We start from the raw sequence: 17,994 nt of genomic DNA on the forward strand, positions 1-17,994 counted from the left end.
TCCTTGTAAAAAGGCCACACGTACCACTCAGCTGGCACATGGCTTGGGATATGGAAGAATAAACATGCTCTGAGTTTAGAAATCTAATACTGTTGTAAAAAGGCCACACGTACCACTCAGCCAGCACATGGTTTGGGATATAGAAGAATAAACATGCTCTGTTTAGAAATCTAATACTGTTCTGAAAAATAATGTTGTGAAAAGTGTGTAACAGATCTAACGTGATGTAAAAATATGGTTCCTGCATTTATGTATACAAATCTGGTTCAGTATTCATCATCAACAGATTGGTTCAATAAAGTGCTATTGGTTTATTATTGTTATGTGTACCGAGATGCAGTGAAAAACTTTATTTGTGTGTTATCCAGTCAAGTCATACTATAATGTACATCAGTGCAATCAAGCCATACACAAGCACAACAAATAGTGAAAACAGAAAAATAACTGCAGTGCAGTATACAGTGTTACAGATACAGAGAAAGTACAGATTAAAAGATAATTAGTGCAAGATCCACAAGGAGGGAGGGTTAGGAGAATGGGACAACAGACCCTTCTTCAGACTGTTTGTCCCATTGTCAATGTCTTGTTGCAAAGTTCAACCCGAAATGTCAACAAATCCTTTCTTCTCCCACAGATGATGCTCAACCCGCTAAGTTCCTCCAATATTTGGTCGCTCAGAACCTTGTTTCAACAAAATCACTGGTCAGTTTCCTAAACACAAATGATGCACATTGGCCCAACGTGTTCAACCATTCTTCATAAGACAGCTCCACTTGCCAGGGATCAACCTTTGAACAACCTCCAATGCACGTTAAGAGAGGAGATTATAAGTGCATGCATACATGTGGTGTGTCCTCATCTGCATCGTGTCTGAACTGTGACACACCTCCTTTCCTTTAAACTCTACCCTCTTTGCTGTGTGACCAACATTTAATTTGTATTCTAACTGCTTCCTTTTCATGTGTGCTAACTTCGTCATACATGAAACTTTCTCTGTTTCATGTACGACGACACCCAGATCCCTCTGTATAGCAACATCATAGAAACATAGAAACATAGAAATTAGGTGCAGGAGTAGGCCATTCGGCCCTTCGAGCCTGCACCGCCATTCAATATGATCATGGCTGATCATCCAACTCAGTATCCCGTACCTGCCTTCTCTCCATACCCTCTGATCCCCTTAGCCACAAGGGCCACATCTAACTCCCTCTTAAATATAGCCAATGAACTGGCCTCGACTACCCTCTGTGGCAGAGAGTTCCAGAGATTCACCACTCTCTGTGTGAAAAAAGTTCTTCTCATCTCGGTTTTAAAGGATTCCCCCTTATCCTTAAGCTGTGACCCCTTGTCCTGGACTTCCCCAACATCGGGAGCAATCTTCCTGCATCTAGCCTGTCCAACCCCTTAAGAATTTTGTAAGTTTCTATAAGATCCCCTCTCAATCTCCTAAATTCTAGAGAGTATAAACCAAGTATCCAGTCTTTCTTCATAAGACAGTCCTGACATCCCAGGAATCAGTCTGGTGAACCTTCTCTGCACTCCCTCTATGGCAATAATGTCCTTCCTCAGATTTGGAGACCAAAACTGTACGCAATACTCCAGGTGTGGTCTCACCAAGACCCTGTACAACTGCAGTAGAACCTCCCTGCTCCTATACTCAAATCCTTTTGCTATGAAAGCTAACATACCATTCGATTTCTTCACTGCCTGCTGCACCTGCATGCCTACTTTCAATGACTGGTGTACCATGACACCCAGGTCTCGCTGCATCTCCCCTTTTCCTAGTAGTGTATTATCATGTAGTAGTGTATTATTTCCAACAGAGTGGGAATCCTCTAAATATCCTTCATTAAACTCCATCTGTCCAATTGTTGCCAACTTAAATTGCTGCCAACTTAAATTATCCATATCCCTGGATCGGAAGAATGTGATGCAGAAAAGTTAAGGATGCAGAAAAGATTCACAAGGGTGTCGCCGGGACAGGAGATTTTGTGTAAGAAGGAAAAAATTGGATGGGCCAATATTGTTGGGAGTGAAGGAGACAGACGACTGACCTGATAGACCCTAGATACAGCACAGAAATCAGTCATTTGATCCACCTCATCCATGCCCACCAACTGGTCCAATTTGCCTGCATTTGGTCCATAATGCTCAAAATGTTTTCAATCCATTTACCTGTGCAAAACATTGTAAATCTACCCATCTCCACAGCTTCCTCTGGCAGCTCATTCCATAAACCCACCACCCACTGTGTGGAAAGGATGGTCCACAGGTTTGTTTTAAATCTTCCCCATCACTGTAAGGCACCTTACGCTCTAGTTTTAAACTTACGTTGAAAAAAGACTTAGACTGTTCACCTTATCTATGCCCTTCATAAGCCCCTCACAGATCAAACCTCAACATAATAAGCACTGGGGGGGAAAAAATCAGTCTGTCCAATTTCTTTAAACTCAAGCTCTTCAGTCTTGGGAAAATTTTAAGAATCCTTTCTGCACTCTTTCCAGCTTAATGACATCCTTTCTATAGTTTGACGACCTGAACTGCACACTTCTCCATGTGTGGTCTCATCAAAGACTTGTTCATGACATCCCAACACCTCCCTCTCATCAGGCAAGAGGTACATAAATGTGAAAACACACACCTCCAGATTCAGAGACAGTTTCTTCCCAGCTGTTATCAGGCAACTAACCATCTTATCAAAAACTATAAAGTGGTCCTGAGCGGTATCATCTATATCACTGGAGACCCTCAGAATATCTTTAATCAGACTTGACTGGACTTTAACTGCACTAGACATTATTCCCTGTATCATATATCTGTACACTGTGGATGGCTCAATTGTAATCATGTATAGTCTTTCCGCTGAAGATAGACAGAAAAAGCTGGAGTAACTCAGCAGGATGGGCAGCATCTCTGGAGAGAAGGAATGGGAGACCTTTTGGGTCGAGACCCTTCTTCAGACGACTGCTGCTATAGCATGCAACAAAAGCTTTTCATTATATCTCGGCACACTTCTTCTTCTTCTTGCGTATGGCGTGCACAGCCTAAAGTTGTAGATAAAGGGTAGACATCCAGGCCAGGGCAGCATCAGTTACTTGGTGGATGGCTTTCATGCCCCCAGGGAAAAGCCTCAGTGAGCAGTCATTCATGATGTGTTTGATGGTCTGGTCTGGATGTCCGCAGTCACAAGCAGGGCTGTCTGTCATCCCCCACTTATGCAGGTGATGGGCTGTTATTGCATGGAGGATGCGGATTCTGTTCAGGGTTAGCCATTGCTTGCAATGGACGTCAAAACTCGATGGTTTCTCTATGGGGTCTGTGATGACCTCTCCGTTGTTGGTGTTGGCATCTTTCCAGGCTCTGCGTCACTCAGTCTTGGAGTCAAAGTCTTCCAGAGATTTAACGGAAGACCAGAAGGGTTTGCAGGACTTCAGGGCAGATTGGACAAGTCAGGATGGATGGGAATGTCAGGGTTAGCCTTGATGGTGCACCAATCTTTCAACATCCTCTCCTGTGTATGCTGGGAGGGGCGATATGAGAGAGGACAGGGAGCCACTGCAAAGGTGTTGACTTAAGCGTCCCAATGATGACCCGCATTGCAGAGTTAAGGACAGTGTCAACTTGTTTGGTGTGGCAGCTATTAGCCCAAGCTGTTGAGCAAAACTTGGCTGTTGAGTAGACTAGGGCTAAGCTTGCGGTACAGAGGGTGTGTGCATTGGATCCCCAGCTGTTGCCTGCAAGTTTCCTGATGATGTTGACACGTGACAATAAACTAAAGTAAATTAAACTAAACTAAACTCCTGTACTTAAAGCCCTGACCGATGATGGCAAGTGTGCCACATACTTTCCTGGTCTAGCTGTGTCACCACTTCCACAGAACTACGTATCTGTACCCTAAGTCTCCCTCTACCACAACACCCTCCAGTGTCCTACTGTGTGAGTCCTGCCTTGGTTTGACTACCAAAGTGCAACACCTTGCACTTCTCCAAGGTAAATTCTATCTACCATTCCTTGTCCTGTTTTAATCTTAGATAACCTTTATGACTGCCGACTATACAACAATTGTGGCTTCATTCGCAAACTTATTAACCATTCCAATACATTCTCATCTACATTTTTAATATAAATGATAATTAAAAATAAACCAGGCATCATTCCCTGCAGCACACCATGGAATGGAAACATTTAGTTTTTGTGTTTAAACCTTTTTGCAGTTTATTCTCATTAGTAAGTTTTGCTTTCTCTTTTTTGTCATACTTCACTGGTTGCTGAAATGTTTTTGATGTCTAGCCATCATCATAATTCAATTTCTTTGCATTTAAATCATTGTTATCAGACCTACGTTTCTCAGTCTCATAGCAACCAATATGCCCCATCTAAGATAGATCCATTTGCTGCATTTGGCCCATATATCCCACTAAATCTATCTCTCCAAATGTATTTTAATTGCTATTATATTGCCTACTCAACTACATCCTCTGGCTGCTCTTTCCACATGCCCACCACCCACTGACTGAAGAAGTTGACCCTCCAGTTCCTATTAAATCTTGTCCCTCTCACCTTAAATTTATGTCCCCTTTGCACAAAAGATCTAATGTGAGATTGGATCTGTTTAATATCTCCTATTAAGCGTACTTATTGATTAAATCCCAAATACGCATGTGTAGACCAGCATATGCAGTTCCTTCCCACACATGGCATATTCTTAAGGGCCGGTCCCACTTTGCGATTTTTTCGGCGACTGTGAGTGTCAGTGACTGACGCCCGTAAAACCGTCAGTTATATGACAAACACGCTGATGCATGCTGTCCTGCGGGTGATGCCCAGTTAGGGTTAGGGTCAGGGTTAGGGTTAGGGTTACGGCAAGGGTTAGGGTTAGGGACCACAGATGGGCTGTAAAACAATTTTCCTTCAATGCATGGATTTTAAATATTAATATATTAAAATTAATACAAAAAAATCAATTGTGCAAACGAAAAGATGTCTGAGTCGTTCAGTTTTATTTACAAATGTTTTGGTCCACTTCCAGATCCAATCACCGTCTCTAACATTTCACAGGGATGGATTCAGTGAGTGTGGACTGAACTCCCCTCCACCTCTCTGTTCCTTGGATGATCAACAATTATCATATTGAATGGCGGTGCAGGCTCGAAGGGCTGAATGGCTTACTCCGCACCTATTTTCTATGTTTCTATGTTCCCCCTCCCACCCCATCCCTCCTTCTCCACCTCCACCACCCCTACCCTTCTCCCCTCTCCCCTCCTTCTTCCCTTCCCCCTCTTCCTCCCTTCCTCCTGCTCCATTCTTTCCCCCCCCTTCTCCAACCCCCCTCCCCTCATGGACCCAGCCTACGACCAGTGATCCCCGCACACTATCCCACACACCACACAGGGACAATTTATACAAACCTGTGCACCTTTGGAGTGCGGGAAGAAACCTTACCGTGACCCTAGCCCTACCCTTAACCCTAACCCTAACTCTAGGTTGATAGGCTTGATAAGTATAAATTTTCCCTGGCGTATGTGGGATGGTGTGCGGGTGATCGCTGGTCGGTGCGGACTTGGTGGGCCGAAGGGCACTGTATCTCTGAACTAAATGTGATACCGGGCCCCAGCGGTTGGACTCGAACCCCCAATGCTCTGCTTGCTCCTCATGGGAACAACAGGGAGACACCGTGCGTCACCTGCGCATCACCGCGCGTCATTACATGCGTCACCACACGTCACGCCGCATCGAGGCCCGACCATGACGCGACAACCTCTTTTCAGGCTGTCGCCGAAAATGTCGCCCAAGTGGGACAGGCCCTTTATCCTTGCCAAACATAAATAGGTTTCAAATGCTCCTTAATATTGACCTCTTTGTACAAGCCTTTGATCACTTGCCCTGATCTCTCTGCCTGTGACTGTGTCAGATTCCTTTTGTGTAACACCTCGGCTTGTTTGTTTTACGAAACCCGGCATAAATTCAATTCTGCTGCCCTTCAAACAGGAGCATTACTTTTACATTTGATGCAAATTATCTGTCTGCCAAGGAAATTTGACAAACTTGTATAACTTTACTGGTCAGGTCTCTGCCAGGGCAGTCTCAGTTGCTGGCACTATAGTTTAGACTGAATGCCAAGGTTTTGAAGAAAGAGTGGAGAAGATTTACTGGAATGCAAGCAGGGATTTGCGTTAGAAGCAGAGGGAATAGTGATGCTCAGATTATTCTTCAAACTGCAGAAAAGGCCACAACTGGTTTTACAAAGTCACTTTACATTTGGAAAGGTTTTGTGTACAGTTTCTAGAGTCATAGAACTATACAGCATGGAAACAGGCCTTCCGGTACAAATTGTTCTTGCTGATAAATAAATGTAATGGGCTAGTCCTACTTGCCTGCATCTGGCTCATATCTCCCAAACCTATTTATCCAGGTCGACAAAAAAGCTGGAGAAACTCAGCGGGTGAGGCAGCATCTATGGAGCGAAGGAAATAGGCAACGTTTCAGGTCGAAACCCTTCTTCAGTCTTACCCGAAACATTGCCTATTTCCTTCACTCCAAAGATGCTGCCTCACCAGCTGAGTTTCTCCAGCTTTTTTGTCTACCTTCGGTTTTCCAGCATCTGCAGTTCCTTCTTAAACTATTTATCCAGGAACCTGTCCAAGAGTCTTCTAAATGTGATAATTGTAGCCACCACTACCACTTCCTCTGGTAGATAGTTCCATATATTCACCGCCCCATCTAAGATAGATCAATTTCTATTAATCTATCGGTCTGAAGAAGGGTTTCGGCCCGAAACGTTGCCTATTTCCTTCGCTCCATAGATGCTGCTGCACCTGCTGAGTTTCTCCAGCATTTTTGTGTACCTTCCATTTCAATTAGGTTTGGCAAAGATAAGAATACTTCAAAATCGTAGTGTTGTGGCAAACTTTTCCACAAGGAAGTGTACTCATTGACTGTCCTAGAAATATCCACTCTGTTCTATTACTTAAAAAAAAAATGCTTACATGATGAATGTTGTGGAAGCCATATCATTTAGAAGAATGTTGACTTACCACTCTCACTGTTGCGCACAGGCTAAATTATATGCATACGTGACACAGTGGTGCAGCAGTGGAGCTGCTACCTCACAGAGCCAGAGACATGGGTTCAATCCTGATTACGGGTGCTGTCTGTGCAGAGTTTGCACATTCTCCCTGTGGCCGCATGGGATTTCTCTGGATCCTCCAGTTCCCTCCCACATTCCAAAGACGTGCAGGTGTGTAGGTTAATTGGCTTCTGTAATTTACCCCTAGTGTGTAGGACATGAAATTGGGATAACATTGAACTAGTGTGCGGGTGATTGATGGTCGGCATAGACTCAGCGGGTCAAAAGCCCTGTTCCTACCCTGTATCTTTAAGCTTTAAATTGTGTATAAACTGAAAGGTTCATGTACCCAATTTATAGGCATCAGGTTTGCAATGTACATGGAGGCTGAACAGTCATTTTGTTCTCATCTCCACCAAGCTGAGGGCATTACTCCAGAGTGTGCAAATTGAAATTAATGCCTCCACTTTCTAATTCAGTAAGCTCACTATGACACCATCATGAGTGTGAGACTCACAATGTTAGAGCCATTGGCAGTTTCTTTATCCCTGTGCACACGCACACATTGACACCCATGCGCATGTACACACAGAAACAACTACGCTTGGATACACCTATGCACACAGACATGCGCACGAACATGCATGCACACATGACTGCTAATATTTGGATGCATAGGCTATTGTACTCTTGCAAACATAATCAAGCAGCATAATCAAGGATGGGCCACTCCCTCTTCTCCCCACTCCCACCAGGCAAAAGGTGTGAAAACGCACACCTCCAGATTCAGGTATTCCCAGCTGTTATCAGGCAACCGAATCATCCTACTACAACCAGAGAGCAGTCACTGAACTGCTATCTACCTCATTGGTAACCCACGGACTATCTTGATTGTCTGAAGAAGGGTTTCGGCCCGAAACGTCACCTATTTCCTTCGCTCCATAGATGCTGCTGCACCCGCTGAGTTTCTCCAGCATTTTTGTGTACCTTTGATTGGACTTTGCTGGCTTTACCTTGCATGAAACGTTATTCCCTTATCATGTATCTATACACTGTCGATGGCTCGAATGTAATCATGTATTGTCTTTCTGTTGACTGGATAGCATGCAACAAAAGCTTTACACTGTACCTCAGTACTTGTGACAAAAAACTAAACTGTAAACTGTAAACACATGCGCAAGCACATGCAGGTACACATGCACACAAGCACACAATCCATATGCCAACAGATAGAGCCTTCATCGACTCAGCTAGCCTGTAAAGCAGAGAGAGAGGAAGTCAGTCGTTGGCTCCCAATTTCATGGACCATTTCATGGCAATTAGTTTTATAACTCTCACTGTGCGGAATGTCTTGAAGAAAGCAGAGTTCAATTTGTCAGTATGACATCATAGGCAGCACTAAACGGGACGATCCGACCCACTCCCAAGCATTGTTGTGCATCCTCCTCCCAGCCCTCTGCACTTTAAACAGCCTCTGCTTCCTTTCTTCTCTATGTGTGAACTTAACTCCGTGACTCACAAATGGGACATTGACAGGCACAGGTGACTGCCGTAGGTACTTGTAACTAGTAGGGCATGTGGTATACACATCAATACAACACAAATTGAACCCTTAAGAATCATAGAAATATAGAAAATAGGTGCAGGAGGAGGCCATTCGAGTCAGCACCGTCATTCATTGTGATCATGGGTGATCGTCCCCAATCAATAACCCGTGCCTGCCTTCTCCCCATATCCCTTGATTCCACTAGCCCCTAGTGCTCTATCTAACTCTCTCTTAAATCCATCCAGTGATTTGGCATCCATTGTCATCTGTGGCAGGGAATTACACAAATTCACAACTCTCTGGGTGAAAATGTTTTTTCTCACCTCAGTTTTAAATGGCCTCCCCTTTATTCTAAGACTATGGCTCCTGATTCTGGACTCGCCCAACATTGGGAACATTTTTCCTGCATCTAGCTTGTCCAGTCCTTTTTATACTTTTATATTGTTCTATAAGATCCCCCCTCATCCTTCTAAACTCCAGTGAATAAAAGCCTAGTCTTTTCAATCTTTCCTCATATGATAGTCCCGACATCCCAGGGATCAATCTCGTGAATCTACATGCAATCACTGCCTCAATCACAAGGATGTCCTTCCTCAAATTAGGAGACCAAAACTGCACACAATACTCCAGATGTGGTCTTACCAGAGCCCTATACAACTGCAGAAGAACCTCTTTACTTCAATACTGAAATCCTCTTGTTATGAAGGCCAACATTCCATTAGCTTTCTTCACTGCCTACAGTACCTGCACGACAGCTTTCACTGACCGGTGTACAAGGACACCCAGGTCTCGCTGCACTTACCCCCTACCTAACCTATCCCCATTGAGGTAATAATCTGCCCCCTTGTTTTTGCTGTCTTGTTTTCCATACGATATGGAAAAAGGCCCTTCAGCCCACCAAGGTCCATGCTGCCCATCATGCCCGTTCTGTGTGGAGTCTGCAAGATCTCCCTGCGTCCATTTGGGATTCCTCCCACATCTCAAAGACGTGCGGGTCGGTTGGACAGTTGATCACTACACATTGCCCTAGGTTTATAATTGAGTGATAGAATCTGGAGCGGGTGGTAGAGTGGAGGGGAGAGTGGAGCGGAGGTGTGTGGGGGTGGGGAGAAACATATGAAAATGTAGCGCGAGCAAAAAATATACTGTAAATGGGTGATTGATGTTCATCAAAGTGTCGGGGGTCAAATAACTGTTTCTGTGCATATCTCTCTATAACCCATTTTAATCCTATTTTATTCTCATATTCACATTGGCTTCCCCAGGTTCTACCACTCATCTGCACTCACTCAGCATACTGTGCCTCTCCAAGCTCACATAGAGCACATGCAGGCAGGGGAGAGTAGTTTAACATTGCATCGCAATTGGCATAGAAATTGTGGGCCGACCTGGGCTGCTTCTGTGACAAATTGTTCTATGTTCTATGTGCTATAGCTGTACAATAGATACGGCCACCTTTGGAGTACTGTGCACAGTTATGGTCGCGCAGCTATAGGAAACATGTCAATAAACTGGAATATGTGCAAAAATGATTTACGGGGAGGTCACAGGGTCTGAGGAGGGGGAGGGGGGGGTTAAATTATAAGGAGCGACTGGATAGCTTCTTTCTTTGCAGTACAGGAGGCTGAAGGGTAACTTTACAGAGATTTATAAAAACATGAGGGACATAGACAAGGTGAGTAGCCTCAGTCTCTTCCCACATCAAGGGAATCAAAATATAGAGGGCATAGATTTCAGGAGAAAGATTTAAAAGGAACCCGAGGGGCACCTTTTTTTATACTGAGGGCAGTGAATATATGGAACTATCTACCAGAGGAAGTGGTAGTGGTATCTACAATTATTACATTTAGAAGACACTTGGACGTACCTGGATAGAAAGGTTTGGGAGACTTGAGCCAGATGCAAGGTAAGTGAGACTACCACAGCACAGAGTTTCAGGGCCCACCACAGCACAGAGTCTGTCTTGTTGAAGGTACATAATGACCCACCGTTGACTCCGGCGACGGTGCAATCCTGCTCCTTCTCGACCTCAGCGCAGCATTTGATACTGTCGACCACACCATCCTAATTGACCGTCTCCGGTACAGGGTTGGTATTGATGGCACTGCCCTGAGCTGGTTCATCTCCTACCTCAAAGGTAGGAATTTCTCTACTAACATAGGCAACTCATTCTCCTCCCCAGCTAGCCTCTGCTGTGGGGTTCCACAAGGTTCCATCCTTGGCCCCATTCTCTTCTCCCTGTGTATGCTCCCCTTAGGCCAAGTCATTCAAAGGCACGGCATTTCCTTCCATTGCTATGCAGATGATACACAACTCTATCCCCCCCTGAAGCCCAAAAAATGATCAAATCTGCTTAACCTTATCCACTGCCTCGAGGATATAAAGTGTTGGATGGCCCAGAACTTCCTCCAACTAAACGAGAGTAAGTCTGAAGTCATCCGTCTCGGCCCCTCGGACTCAATCAAAATTATAGCAGGCAGCCTTGGAAGCCTTACCCCATTACTCAAACCTCACTTCAAAAACCTTGGCGTGATATTTGACTCAGCATTGAAATTTGACAAACAAGTCAATACCACGGTAAAAGCTAGCTTCTTCCAGCATCGGACGATAGCTAAAATAAAACAATTCCTCCAGTTTGACGACACTGAAAAGATCATTTACACATTTATCTCCTCCTGCCTTGATTACTGCAACTCCTTTCCACTGGCATCAGCCAATCTTCCCTGTCCCACCTGCAACTGGTCCAAAACGCCGCAGCGAGACTCCTGACGGGCACCCGAAAAAGGAACCATATCACCCCAATTCTGGCCTCTCTCCACTGGCTCCCTGTACGGTTCCGAATAAATTTCAAGATCCTCCTTTATGTTTACAAATCCCTTAACGGGTCCCCCCACCTACATCAAAAGTCTGCTTACCCACCACACCACCTCCAGGTCCCTCAGATCGGCCGACTTGGGGTTACTGAACATCCCACGCTCTAGGCATAAGCTCAGGGGCGACTGCAGCTCCTAGACTGTGGAACAGCATCCCTCTTCTCATCAGAACTGCCCTCTCCATCGACTCCTTTAAGTCGAGACTTAAAACTCATCTTTACTCTCAAGCCTTTCTTGACGTCGTCTGAGGGATGGCTATATGTATATATTTATGTATGTACTTAATCTATGAACCAATGTTGTATAACGTTAGTACCTCACCAATTGTAAAGCACTTTGGCCAACGAGAGTTATTTTTTAAATGTGCTATAGTAATAAAAGTTACTTGACTTGGGACTAGCCCATTAGACATCTTTGTCAGCTCGAACAAGTTGTGCCGGAAGGCCAGTTTCCATGCTGTATAGTTCTATGACTCTAGAAACTGAACCCAAACCCTTTCCTAATGTAAAGTGAATGTGTAAACCCAGTTTTGGCCTTTTCTGCTGTTTGAAGAATAGTCTGAGCATCACTTTTCCCTCTGCTTCTAATGCTAACTCCTGCATTGCATTCCAGTAAATCTTCTCTATTCTTTCTTCAAGACCTTGGCATTCAGTCTAAACTATAGTGCCAGCAACTGAGACACTGCCCTGGCAGAGACCTGACCAGTAAAGTTATACAAGTTTGTCAAATTTCCTTGGCATTCAGATAATTTGCATAACTCTTAAAAGTTATGCTCCTGTTTGAAGTGCAGCAGGACTGAACTGGTGCCTGGTTTCGCAAAACAAACAAGCCGAGGTGTTACACAAAAGGAATCTGACAGAGTCACAGGCAGAGCGATTAGTGCAAATGATCAAAGGCTTGAACAAAGAGGTCAATATTAAGGAGCATTTGAAAAGATGAGAGAAGAGAATGATGGAGAGGTGTAGGGAGGGGGAATTTCAGAGTTTAGGGCAGGTGGATTGATGGAAATCAGGAATGATTAAGAGTTAAGACAAGAGTGTTCAATTTGTCACATGCATCGAAACTGGTTCAATGAGATTCTTACTTGCTGCAGTTGTACAAAATGTTAACGCAACACAATAATAAGTGTACAATTAACTATAATACAATAAATTATTATTGATACTAGGCAACCACACTATAATAGTGCGAGCTAAAGGCAGAATGAAAGATTTCTCAGGGTTACAGAACTGGAGGACATTATAGAGATGAATAGGGACATGTCATAGTGGGATTTGAAATCAAAGTTTTTTAAACTGAGGCATTAAGATTAGTTTAGAGATACAGTGCGGTAACAGGCCCTTCGGGTCACACCGACCAGCGATCCCTGCACATTAACACTATCCTGCACACACTAGGGACAATTTACATCTATGCCAAGCCATTGTACCTACAAAACTGCATGTCTTTGGAGTGTGTGATAAAACCGAAGATCTCAGATAAAACCCATGCAGTCATGGGGAGAAAGTACAAACTCTGTAGAGACAGCACCCATAGTCGGGATAAAACTCGGGTCTCCGGCGCTGCAAGTGCTATAGGGCAGCGACTCTACCGCTCCGCCACCGTGCCGCATTGTTTAACCTAGAGTAGATGTAAATCAGGGAGCAAAAGGTGCAAGAAAAGACAAACTCCAATCTATTGGACTAGCGAAGGTGAGAGATGGGACGCTGGTCTGGGGATCCCCACAGCAGATGAACACAGGAAGCCATCCAAAGGTACAGGGTGGTGAACTCTGCCAGCCACAGTGATCACTTACCCTGGGGTATTGACCCAGACGATGCCAACGTGGCAGAAGTAGACGCACTCTGTGTCCTGCATGTTTCTGCAGGAGCAACGCTTCTCTCGGCGTGAATGTAGGTGCATCTGCTCCGACTGCTGATAGCTGGCTCTCTCGGACTCCACCGAGGCTCCAGCAGGCGGCTTGGAACTCACTGCGGCAACAAAAAGGAAAAGTCAGGGGGTTTGCAGTTATTCAACAGAACTTGGTGCTGGCTGTGCATGCTTACAATGTACTAGTTAATGCTTCACATGTTCTACTGGTAGAACTGCTACCTCACACTTCAGAGACCTGGGTCCAATCCATGACATCCAATGTCAACCAATCCATGTGGATTTTGCATTACCTTCCTGTAACTGCACGTGTGTTACATCCCAAAAATATATGGATTAGTCGCCTAATTGGCCACTGCAAATTGCCCCCAGTGTGTATATAAAAATTGCTATGAGCCGACATAGGATCAATGGACTGAATGGTCTCCCTCTATGTCATAAGGGAATTTGGGATATGCAGGTTATACTGCTATTTGCTGTCTGTGGAGCTTCACTAATCCAAGCTCATAATGAGACCTGCATTGTGTCCAGGGACATGGTAATGACTGGAGTCCAATGGCCTAGAATCCAGAGTCTAGAGTTCAAATTCCAACACAGTTGTTATAGAATGATAAAGTAATCAACTTATACAGCATGGGAACAGGTCCTTCAATCCAACTTGGACGTGTTGACCAAAGTGTCTCTAGCCAATCCCATTTGCCTGCATTTGGCCCATAACCCTCTTAAACCTTTCATATCAATGAACCTGTCAAAATGTATTTAAAATTTGTAATTGTACCACTCTCCCTACCACTTTCTCTGGCAGCTCATTTCACATACCCACTAACCTTTAGACTTTAGACTTTAGAGATACAGCGCGGAAACAGGCCCTTCAGCCCACCGAGTCCACGTTGACCAGCAATCACCCGTACACTAAGACTATCCTACACACTAGCGACAATTTACAGAAGCCAATTAACCTACAAACCTGTACGTCTTCGGAGTGTGGGAGGAAACCTGAGCACCCGGGGAAAACCCACGTGGTAATAGGTGGAACGTACAAACTCTGTACAAAGAGCATCCATAGTCAGGATCAAACCTGGGTCTCTGGCGCTGTAATGCCCCTGTCCCACTTAGGAAACCTGAACGGAAACCTCTGGAGACTTTGTGCCCCACCCAAGGTTTCCGTGCGGTTCCCGGAGGTTGCAGGTGGTTGCCGGAGGTTGCAGGTAGTGGAAGCAGGTAGGGAGACTTACAAAAAACCTCCGGGAACCGCACGGAAACCTTGGGTGGGGCGCAAAATCTCCAGAGGTTTCCGTTCAGGTTTCCGAAGTGGGACAGGGGCATAACTCTACGGCAGCACCCCTATACCCCCCTAATAATGTTTTTTTTAAATGCCCCTTTAGGCCCCCTTCAAATATTTCACCTCTCATTTTAAATCATTGCTCACTAACTTTAGACTCCCCCACCCAGGTAAAGACTGTGAGCATTCACCTTATCTATGCCCCTCATTATTTTATAAACCTCTATAAGATCGATCACCTCTCAACCTCTAATGCCCCAGAGTAAAATGCCCCAGCATATCCCAACTTCTCTTTTCAACTCAAGTCCTCCAGTCCTGGTAACATCCTTGTGAGTCCTTTCTGCACCCTTCCAACTTAATTATATAAGCCCTATAACTCAGCCACTAGAGTTGAACAGGACATTGTGGTATTTAAATCCAGTTAATAATCTGAGAGTTATGATATTTGTAATGAGGAGCACAACAAACACTAAATTGCTGTAAAAACCCATCTGGTTCAATGATAATTTACCTTTCTTTCCCTTTCTGGCCTACACGGGATTCCAGATTCACCACATATGTTTGAATCTCAAAGACCCAACGTATTCCCAAGGGGATAATTTGAGTCGAGTAATAAATGCTGATGTGCCAGTGATGCAAAGATGTGAAAAGTGAATAAGTAAAATGTTTAAATACTCAAACGCAGCAAGAGTATCACAAGGCACTTGACTTTAGTTTAGTTTTAGTTTAGAGATACAGCGCGGAAACAGGCCCTTTGACTCACCGAGTCCGCACCGACCAGCGATCCCCGTACATTAACACAAGACTACATACTAGGGACAATTTATACTTATACCAAGTATACAAACCCAAGCCAACTAACCCAATAAACCTATACATCTTTGGAGTGTGGGAGGAAATCGAAGATCTCGGAAAAAACCCATGCGGTCACGGGGAGAAAGTACAAACTCCATACAGACAGCTGCCGTAGTCAGGATCGAACCCTGGTCTCTGGCGCTGTAAGACAGCAACTCTATCGCTGCGCCACTGTGCCACCTACAACTGCGACCACAACTGGTCCCCTAGAAAGTAGGGGATATATAGGAGGTCAGTTGGCATTGAGACCAGTGGCACAGGTTATATACTGAGCTGAGGGACAGGGCTCTATCATATCTGGGTCCTCAGGTTAATGCCAGCTGGAGCTGATATATCTGTTGGGGCTTGAATCAGTACTTTACCTGAATATAACAAGTTTGATTTTTCTTACTTTATCTTAATGACGACATTTCAAATTGACATAATTTAGACGTGGCTTTAAATTACTTTAATTACATGTTTTAAACAGTCCCTCATTTTTCTAGTGTGATAAATTTAGAAAAGGGAAAAGAGTCTCTGTTATCAGTATGCTGTTAAGAGGCTCCCCTGCTAACAATGGGCAGAGATTCTGGGGTGGAGGTTTGTGTGTGTTGGCAGGACCTTGATGGCATGGGCAAGGCCTCTCGGTGTGTGGCTGGGCCACTGGAGGGCATGGGAGCAGCCTATGCAGGGCATGGGAGGAGCCTTAAGCCGAGGGCAGGGAAACATAGAAACATAGAAAATAGGTGCAGGAGTAGGCCATTCAGCACCACCATTCAATATGATCATGGCTGATTATCCAAAATCAGTACCCCATTCCTGCTTTCTCCCTATAACCCTTTATTCCTTTAGGCCTAAGAGCTATATCTAACTCTCTCGAAAACATCCAGTGAATTGGCGTCCACTGCCTTCTGCGGCAGATAATTCCTCTGTGGCCTGGGCCTTTTGGTAGGCATGAGAGCAGGCTCTGAGTGGATGTGGGTGGTGTCTCTGGAGATGTTGGCAGGGCTCTAAGTGTGTTTGGAGGGGGCCTCTCGGTGAATGTGACCGGGGGCCTCTGCTTCCACCACCACAAGCCTAGTGGAGGGTCACGGACAACTCCGTTGTGTGCAATGGCTGGCAGAAAATGAAAGGAGAGGGAAATGGAAGATGTGGGCTGGGCTGGGTGCAATCCGGTCCACTGGCCTTGATGAGAATTTCCAGCATTAGAATCCCAAATTCTTCATTCAATTATCAATAGCTTTTGGGGGAGCACAGTTGTGTGGTGGTCTAGTTATTGCATTGGTAACAAGCTGATCCAGAGATATGAGCTCAAACAAGATGAGGTATGTAAAGTCAGAAGATTAATGGACTCTGGTAATGGATATCTGGTAAGGGCAGCACAGTGACGCATTGGTAGAGTTGCTGCCTTACAGCGCCAGTGACCCGGGTTTGATCCCGACTACGGGTGCAATCTGAACGGAGTTTGTATGTTCTCCCTGTGACCTGCATGGGTTTTCTCCGAGGTCTTCGGTTTCCTCCCACACTCCAAAGACATACAGGTATGTAGGTTAATTGGCTTGGTGTGTGTAGGATAGTGTTACTATGCGGGGATCACTGGTCGGCGCGGACCCAATGGGCCAAAAGACCTGTTTCCGTGCTGTATTTCTAAACTAAATGCTTTAAATTACAGTGAGGAGTGGCGAGTCAGGGAGTGGTGTCATTTGGAGTCTTTTACAATTTCACAATGTTGAAATTTTGGAGAGGGTGCAGAAGAGGTTCACCAGAATGCTGCCTGCATTAGAGGGCATTGGCTATAGGTTGGACATATTTGGATTGTTTTCTCTGAGGTTGAAGGGAGACCTGATAGAAGGATATTAAATCACGGGAGGCATAGATAGGGTAGGCAATAGAGAATCAGAACGTTTTTGCCCAGGGTGGAAATGTCAGACTAGAGGGCATAGTCTTTGGGATAGATCGGGTTGCCTAGAGGAAGGGAATCAGGAACCAGAGGACATAGGTTTAACGAGGGTGGAAAAATTTAATAGGAACCTGAGGGGTAACTTTTTCACACAAAGGGTGGTGGGTGTACGGAACGAGCTGCCAGAAGAAGTAGTTGAGGCTGGTACTGTTGCAACGTTTAAGAAACATTTAGACAGGTACATGGATAGGATGTGTTTGGAGGGATATGGGGCAAATGCAGGCAGATGGGACTAATGTGGATGGGACATGTTGGCTGGTGTGGGTAAGCTGGGCCAAAGGGCCTGTTTCCACACCATATTAGTTTATTGTCTTGCGTACCTAGGTCCAGTGGAAAGCTTTTTTACGCACTAACCAGTCAGCGGATAGACAATACATGATTCCAATCGAGCCATTTACAGTGAGTGTACAGATACATGATAAGGGAATAACCTGTAGTGCACAGTATAGCCAGTAAAATACAATCAAAGATAGTCCAAGAGTCACCAAGATAGTAGTTCAGGACTGCACTCCAGTTGTGGTAGGATGATTCAGTTGCCCGATAAGAGCTAGGAGGAAACTATAA

At 44.8% G+C, this 17,994-nt stretch overlaps 1 protein-coding gene across 1 annotated transcript in view; it reads right to left on the reverse strand.

Annotated features, from left to right (window-relative positions):
- The window catches only part of LOC116976272 (endothelin-2-like), a 66,226-nt gene that overhangs the window by 45,156 nt on the left and 3,076 nt on the right, over nucleotides 1–17,994 (reverse strand). Inside the window, exon 2 of the mRNA XM_033026031.1 lies at nucleotides 13,281–13,455. Coding sequence (XP_032881922.1) covers nucleotides 13,281–13,455 — 175 coding nt within the window. The remainder of the gene's footprint in view (nucleotides 1–13,280; nucleotides 13,456–17,994) is intronic.

Source organism: Amblyraja radiata, chromosome 8 (genome assembly GCF_010909765.2).
Source record: "Amblyraja radiata isolate CabotCenter1 chromosome 8, sAmbRad1.1.pri, whole genome shotgun sequence".
NCBI classification, from domain to species: Eukaryota; Metazoa; Chordata; class Chondrichthyes; order Rajiformes; family Rajidae; genus Amblyraja; species Amblyraja radiata.